Source organism: Kryptolebias marmoratus, linkage group LG2, assembly GCF_001649575.2.
Source record: "Kryptolebias marmoratus isolate JLee-2015 linkage group LG2, ASM164957v2, whole genome shotgun sequence".
NCBI lineage: Eukaryota > Metazoa > Chordata > Actinopteri > Cyprinodontiformes > Rivulidae > Kryptolebias > Kryptolebias marmoratus.
Window position 1 is genome coordinate 2,539,247 of NC_051431.1, and position 8,295 is coordinate 2,547,541.

Below are 8,295 nucleotides of genomic sequence, written 5' to 3' on the forward strand. Positions count from 1 at the left end.
GCAGGAGGACGCCCATCTCAAACCGGAGACCGACGGGAGGACGCCCTTCTCAAACCGGAGACCGGCAGGAGGACGAGGAACGCGGCGACGCCGTCGATAACCGGAGACGGACGGGAGGACGAGGAACGCGGCGACGCCGTCGATAACCGGAGACGGACGGGAGGACGAGGAACGCGGCGACTCCGTCGATATCGGCAGAGCCAGATTCAGATATTGCACAAAACTTAAGCAAATACAACGATATGAATAAGTTACACCAAACAAAGTGCAGCTGGGCGGTTTGTACAGCTCAAAGCTTCAATACTCGATCTGGACCAGAGAGTTTTCCTTTAAGGCATTTATTGTTTGCTGTGGACCAGAAGGACGAGGACGAGGAGCGTCCACGATCCCGAGGCTTTAGAAACGTCTTTTCTGTAAACTAACACTGAAGTTTTGTTGCTGAAAGGATCGTCTCTCAGGTCGCATGCTGCAGGGAGGAGAGAATCTGTCACCACACACACACACACACGTGAGGGGAGTCTGGCAGCGTTGATCCGGTCCGTCCGACCCAGATCGTCCCCTTTCAGACGGTCTGAACGGGACAAACATGCAAAGACGTGTCTTCGGTCGGGAAAGAGGCCGAAACTTCGCCTCTCGTTTTTAAATCGTCTTCTGTTCGTTTGAGCCAAAAAACATTTTATCCTTATTGTCTGTGAATGTTTCGGTGTTCCATCTGGAAGGACAAACATCTGAATATTTGGTCTTTGGTCGAATGATGAGAAGATGTTTGAACATCGTTTGATTTTCTTTTTATCTTCAGAGAAATAAAAACATTAAAATCAGCAACAAACAGAAACTAGTTATTGACCAGTTTCTGTTATTTTGACGCCAGAAGTTGTAAGAATGGAGCAACAAAAATAAAAAAATAACAAAACCTGAAGCTATTCCAGGCTGGGAATCGGAAGCTAACTCCAACTAACTCCAATCGGAAGTTAACTCCAAGCGCGAAATTGGAAACTGACTCTAAGCCGGAATAGGAAGCTATTCCAGGCTGGGAATCGGAAGCTAACTCCAATCAGAAGCTAACTCCAAGCCGGAATAGGAAGCTATTCCAGGCTGGGAATTGGAAGCTAATACCTCTCATCCTTTTGTGGGATCAAGTTTTTTGTTTTTTTTCATTCCTGTCGTTTCTTTTAAAACAGATTCTGTCATTGTTTTGTAAAAATGATATTTTTGCTCCGTATTTCCGTTAAGAACAGCTGATATGTCTCCTGACAGAACTTTCCTCGGACACGGACATGGACAGGGTATTTTATTTTGGTATCGACTTCCTGAGTCCAAATATGAGAAAAAAGGTCATGAATTAGTTTCAGTTTCCAGTGACTTCATTGATTTATTATTCTAATTACACAAAAATTAATCTAAAGTTGAAACCCTCTCATATAATTTTGGATAATAAAAAGAAAAACGGCTCATATTCCAAATTTAAATGAAATGTTTGTTTCTTGTTCCTGGTTTGTAACCAAAACATGCACAGAGCTTTAACGAAACGTTAGCCTTGTTCTGAAACCCGACAGGTTTGATCTGTTGGTCGGGATTATTTTCACCCTCTCTGACCTCGACGATGTACAGCTGACCCGCTCTTATTATTTACAGCGCGCGTGGAGGACTTCCTTCGTCAGACATACGTGGATGAGAACCTCCAGTAGTAAACACAAGTAATGTAAACATTTTGACACAGTGCTCCTCTTCCTCGGAGTAAAAACGTGAAGCCGTGCAGGAAGATGATTCTCCCTCACACGGTTGGGTGTTTCCTCTGCTCGCCGCCGCCCCCACAGAAAACCTACAATGAGCTGATGACACATGAGTACATGGAGCGTGTTTGAACGTGGATTTGAGCATCTCTGCGTCCAGGCTGCAGGGAACCGACAGCTGAAGGTCAGGCTGCGCGGCGTTCCTCCACAACATTTGTTGGTTCCTTTTTAAAAGCCACTGATGTGGCAGTAAGCCTCCAGGCTGGAGAACAGGATGTAGAGGAACCAGAGGCCGAGGAACAGCAGGCTGGTCAGGAGGCGGGGCACCCTGGGGCCGCCGAGCTCGCCGCCGATGGAGGGCCGGCGCCTGAACAGCAGCACGGCCATGCAGATGAACGCGAAGATGGTGAAGAGGGTGACAGAAAACGCCAGCGACCCCGGCGACACGTTGAAAGTCTTCCCTTTGATTCTCCAGTAGACGGCGGCCACCGACCACGCCACGCCGATCCCCAGGAACACGTTGACGGCGTTGCTGCCGGTGACGTTTCCGACAGACGCGTCGGCGTGCTGGTCCTGAGTGGCGGCCACTTTGCTCGCAAAAGTATCTGCAGGAAGAAGAGAAGAAGAAAGTAAATCATCTGCTGCCCCAGTTCAGAAAACAAACAAAATCAAAGGATTTACACTTCTCATAAATAAGCTGAACAGAAGCTAAAAGCAGCAGAAGACTAGCTACAAGCTAAAAGGAACGCAACAGATGCTAAAACAAGCGAAACAATGGGTAAAATTGACAAAACATGTGCTAAAGTTTAAAGCTGAATTAGCAAATGTGTAGCTAAAATGAGTAAAAAACAGCAGCTAAAACCAGCAAAATACTAGCTAAAAACTCCAAGCAGAGTAAGAAAACAACTAGAAAGGAAATAATTTCTGAAAGAATTGTTTAATATTCCTTTAAATATTATATTTTATCATCTCCTGCATGAGCCGAAAGTCTAAAAACCTGCAGAAGAACTCATCTGTCCTCCTGTCCTCCAGCAGGTGACGGAGGCCCTCCGCTCACCTGGAATCGAAGTTCCCAGAGCCACGAACACCACGGCGGTCACCGTGTCCCGCAGCCCCACTGTGCAGCCAAAGTGTGACGCCAGATCCCCGATGATGGCGGTCAGGAGGCCGATGACGCTGATGGACACAAAGAAGCAGGCCCAGCCGTTCCAGTACTCGGTGGGGGGGACGCAGGCGAACAGAACCTTCCAGAAGACGGTGAGGAAATGCATCACGTAGTCGTAACAAGAAGGAAGGCGCTCCTCCCGCCCCTCTTCATCGTCATCGCCATCACCTGGAGGAGGACAGGGGACAGGACGGTGAACACCGACCCAAACCTGCTGATGAACTCCAGTCTGTCACCAGATGGTGGCGCTCAACAACCACCGAAGATCAGCTGATCTGTTCCTGCTGACAGCTCAGAGGTCAGAGGTCACAGAGGCTCTGGCACTCTAATTACTGCAGCTTACAGCTAAAAAGTTCAATGTCCTTCTCATATGTTTGTTTTTGCACAAAAGAGCAGAAAAATGTCTTTACAGTCACACAATGCAGCGACGTGATTGAACTGGACCAACATTCGAAGTCGTAGCCGATAAAATGTACGACATTTAGGTAATGCTACAGTTGTTGTCAAAGTTTTAAAGAAAAATGTCATAAATCTCTGAGTACCACAACAAATGTAGCTCAAAATCTGTGAAACTTGATTAGCTGTGGTGGCCATCTTAACTTGGGTTGACTCCAAAAGTTAATCAGTGTAGATTAATTGTGTTTATTTGGCCAGCAGACAAACACAAACACAAACACACAGACACAGTCAAAAACATCATCATTGTGTGGAACACAAACTATTTTCCTCTCTTTTAAAAACCACCTTAAAACACACCTGTGAACCTGTATGTGCGTGTCTTTGCATGTTTTTCTTCTTATTGTCTTAATCTGTTGTACAGCATTTTGGTTTCCCCTGTGGTTGATTTAAAATGTGCTACAGAAATAAAGTTGATTGATTGATTTAATTAATGTTCATTAGTGTGGAAAATAAAAGCTGTTTTCTGTGGGATTTCAGGGAAAACTAAAACAAAACTGGCTGCAACGAAAGTGAAGCTGGAGGTTTTGTGTCTGTTTTCACTGGTGGAGACAAATAACTGAGATTTTCTTGGACAGGTGGCAGATTTGGTGTTTTGATGAAAGCAGACAGGGTTTGCACAGCAACAGAACCACAGAATGGATCAGATTGGGTTCTGACTTCAGGGGGAGGAAGTGTGCACGTTCCAGATCTGCAGCAGCTGTTGGTTCGCTCACCTGCTCTGACTGTCACCGCCTCCACAAACTGCTCCCTCCAGGAGTGCGTGCCGATCACCAGCGCCAGGTTGGTCTTCTTAATGAGCTTGTCGACGGTGCTCTGCCAATCAGAAGCACAGCACACTTCATCAGCGCGGGCGACAGAGCCGCTCAGGTGAGACCGCTGCCGTCACACCACACAAACTCATTTACGCCGCCGCCGCCGCATGCAACGTCTTGTTTTCAGCTCAAAGGAAGAAAACTCAAACAAATCCAAGCAAATCTACCAATCACATGATAAATACGAAGGATTCAGGAGGTGATTATGATTAAATATTACTCTTTAATTTTTCGAGACAAAACAAATTACCTAAAATTAAACATAAAATGGAAGTTAATGGGTTTTAGAGAGCTTTGTTTAGATTAAATGAATCCATTTTGATGTTCATATTTATTCTCTCCAATCCTATATCAGTTTCCCAAACAATTTATGGTAAAAAAAAAAGATTTAAACATTTTAAAAAGAGTTTTCGCTGCTGTTTGTGTAACTGCTGAGTCAGCATTCACAGAAATGTTTCCTCTGTGTTGTTTGAACTACTTCTTACCATTAATCTGTTAAATCCTTCCATTTAATTAAAAATAGCATGCTTTTCAAAAATATTTCACTATATTTCCCTGATAGAAACACATTAAAATCTCTTCAGTTCCTTCAAAACATCGTTCGAGGAAATCTAGCTCAGCAAACCTGCTCTATTCTTGTTTTCTTACGCTCCTTTTAGCTACTGTTCAGCAGATTTTAGCTTCTTTTAAGCTTGCTTTAACTTTAAGAATACAGTTAATGGTTCATTCTTCAGTAAAAGTCAGACTATTTTGCAGAAAATGTAATTTATCTGGTTTTATTAGCGTTTGTGTCTCTTTTATGTGTAACCTTTTCTGACTCAGAAGTAAACAAACACATATATGTTATGTTATCTAGTTTAAACAGATTTTTCTGCACGTGTAACCTGGTTAGTTGTGTCCGTCTGTTTCCTTTCAAACAGTTTCAGTTCAGAACGAGCTGCTACATCGAGGGCAACTAATGCATCTTCAATAATTCAAACCCGTAGTAGACCAGCTGGCCGGGACGGGCAGGACCCGGGTCCAAAAGTGGGAAAAAGGAGCAGAAAAGGTGGATTATATAAGACGTCCAGCAGAGCACAGCTTCTTCCGTTTTGTACTTTTATTTACAAACAAAATAAGGAACATATCTGCTGAACTCTGCATCTTATATCACACTTTATGCTGTTTAATTAGAAATAAAATGATCCAAGTTGACGGTTTGTTATTTAGGTGACAAAACAAGCAGACCTTGAACTCGTACGACTCCTCGATGACCACCTCCAGGCGGCTGTGCTCCCCCAGGATGGGCTTCCCCATCTCTGCGATCCTCCGGGCCTCCTCTTCCTCAGCGCTCATCTGCCCCTCTCCTCCGTCTGCGGGAGGAGGAGGAGAGGAGGGCGAGTTAAAACCCACGCCACGTTCCGACAAGGTTCCTCTGATATCAATAATAGATCGTAAGTCAGCGTTTTACTGAGAGCTGCTGGCGTTCCTCAGCACGACGTGTGTGATGCAGAGAAGGCTGTCTGGATTCAGACTGGTCAGTCATGTGACTCGAGCTTTCTCCTGGTGCTTTGTTTACATTAAGTGCAGACCCGCATTCATTATATCTGGAAAACTGCTGCAGTGAACTCTTTCAGAGTTCAGGGTAACATTTTGTACTCTGCGTTGAGAACCTTTCATTCAGACTAAGGGACGAGCTTTAAGCTGCGTTGAGCCTCGTAAACAGACACCGAACAAAGAAACACGTCCTCGGTTTGCTTTCAGGTGCTTCCTCTGCAGAACATTTCTCAGCTGCAGGGATCACCGCCTCTGCTTTGATAAACAAACGATGTGAACCAGAATCACCTCCAGGACAAACCCAGGATGACTCATCTGCAACGCTTCGTAAAACTGACTTTCTTTTCTGCCTTTAATCTCTGAGGCTAAAGCTGCTCAGCTGAATCCTAAAAAACAGTTTTTATCTGAACAAATCATTGAATCCAGCTTCAGTTTTGTTTTTCTGTTGCTGATTAGACTCTTAAACTGTCGAGAAACTAATTAAATTATTAATAAATCTGCAGTAAAGGAGCTCGGACTCGTTTGTCGATATTTTAACGGGAAGCCGCTCCGTGCTGAGCTCCAGACGGCCCAATGCTCGTCGCTCCTCTCCAGGAGGCCAAACCCGACGTCAGAAACACGAGTTGGGTCGGAGAAAACGAAGCCCGGTCTGAGCGGTGAACCCGAGAAACAGAAAATAACGACAGCAGAACACGAAGCACCGACGTGTTGGGCACGCTAAGCTGCTGACGGCTGCACAAAGTGTCACCGTTTGTTATCCTTGTTTTGTTTTGTGTTTTTTCCTGGCAGCTGAATCGCTGCGACGGCCGTAAAAGCAAACAGAAGGACAGAGAACCGAGTCAGGCCGAATCTGTCTCTTTTAGTGTCAGAGAAATATCTGATAATCGCACAATTAGGCCAGTTTTAGACGATTAAATGTGGAATATCTTTGGGCTGTTGCTGCGACTCGATGTGACAGAGGACACTGCAGACGGCAGCTTTCATTATGTTCTGACATTCGACTCAAAAACGAAAATAATTAGAGGCTCGGCGGCTCGTGAGGCGCTGCGGGAAGCAGGGGTGTGGGGGGTCAGGTGGGCTTACCTTGGCTGAGCAGCAGAGCTGAGGACAGAAAAGAGGACAAGTCAGTCAAAACCGTCATCAGGGACAAAACAGCAGCAGGAGAAACTCCAAACAGACACTGAAATTTAAAGCTCATCAGTTCGAGCTCGGAGTGCGAGCTGGGGGCGACTCTCAGCTACTACCGCTCCAAACTCCAGCTCAGTTTCTCTGTTTTAACCAGGTCAATTAGCTGTGGCAGCCATCTTTAATCAGGTAGACGTCCATCCAGTGATTACTTTCTGAGAGTTCTGTGAGATATTTTGCTAACAGACAGACAAAATGATCGCTCGGTTCCTTCAGCTCCAGATGTTCCCTGATATAATCATCAACAGAAACACGATGATGTTTGGTTTCTGCAGAAAATCATTCTCATTCGGTTCATTGGAAGGGATTCCACCCATGAAAGGACTAGTTAAAAAATAAAACTAAGAAGCATAACTAGTGGTCCTTTGATTTAATTCTCTGCAGCCGCTCCGAGCGACAGCTTTGGAAAATGTTTTCCAGGAAGTCTGTTGAACCAAATTGGAGCTAAAACGTTCGGAAGGAACGGAGATAAAAACGTAAACTTAAAAAACGAAATTATCCTCCCACAGCTGAACCTCGTTGGACTAAAAACAACAAAAACATTAAAATTTTCAGATCTTTTTAAACGATCTCCGTTTAATTCTGACCAGGCTGACGAGCTAACGGCTGGTCAGAGCATTAAAACCTTTATATCATTAGTTTTGCATTACAGGGTTTTTATTAGGGCAGAAATGTGATGACAGTCCTGCTGGACGTGCTACAGCATGCTGCTGCTGCTTCCCTCTGCTTGCAAATCATCACAGTATTTGTAAATAAATGTAATCTAAATTTAACGGTGATGATAAAATGTATTTTTTACACGAATCTCTTTGGAATCGTTTAAAGACGACATCGTTATTTCTCCAAACTAGCAATTATCTGCGACAGGTAAGATATTAACACCTCTTGAAAAGATCTGAACTATCGCTTTAGTTTTAAGAACACTTTGATGTGTTTTTCTTCCTGTGAAACCAGATGTTTTTATATGAGGGACAATAAAAGAAACTCACCTGAGATTCCTCTCTTCAGCCAGCGAGGCTCCTCCAGAACGATGAAGAAGTTTTCATGTTTTTCATACTCCTCATCATCAATTATCCTCACCTGCAGAGTCTGACTGCAAACACAGACAGGAAGTCACAGTCAGACCGGGAGCGCCGGTGGGTTCCCGCCGCAGGTCGCCTTTGTTATCCCGCCCCCTCCGAGCGGCGGGAGGATCAGAGCGGAGACGGCAGGCGGCCGATAACCGAGTCAAGAAGAAGAGGAGAAAAAACGAAAAAAGATGAGAAGAAACAAACGTAACAAACTTTATGACGGATGGTCATCCATCCATCCGTCCATCCATCCATCCATCCATCCATCCATCCATCCATCCATCCATCCATCCATCCATCCATCCGTCCGTCCATCCATCCATCCATCCATCCAT

At 44.8% G+C, this 8,295-nt stretch overlaps 1 protein-coding gene across 3 annotated transcripts in view; it reads right to left on the bottom strand.

Moving 5' to 3' along the window:
- Positions 1-6: 6 nt before the first annotated feature.
- Positions 7-8,295, bottom strand: part of slc8a2b (solute carrier family 8 member 2b) — a 113,019-nt gene continuing 104,730 nt past the window's right edge. For all 3 annotated transcript variants that reach the window (XM_017437385.3, XM_017437386.3, XM_017437389.2), the window contains 6 exons: positions 7,880-7,983; positions 6,789-6,806; positions 5,397-5,521; positions 4,071-4,170; positions 2,791-3,066; positions 7-2,338 (listed from right to left, as the gene is read on the bottom strand). In XM_017437385.3, the coding sequence (XP_017292874.1) occupies positions 1,962-2,338; positions 2,791-3,066; positions 4,071-4,170; positions 5,397-5,521; positions 6,789-6,806; positions 7,880-7,983 (1,000 nt within the window). In that variant the 3' untranslated portion in view covers positions 7-1,961. The remainder of the gene's footprint in view (positions 2,339-2,790; positions 3,067-4,070; positions 4,171-5,396; positions 5,522-6,788; positions 6,807-7,879; positions 7,984-8,295) is intronic.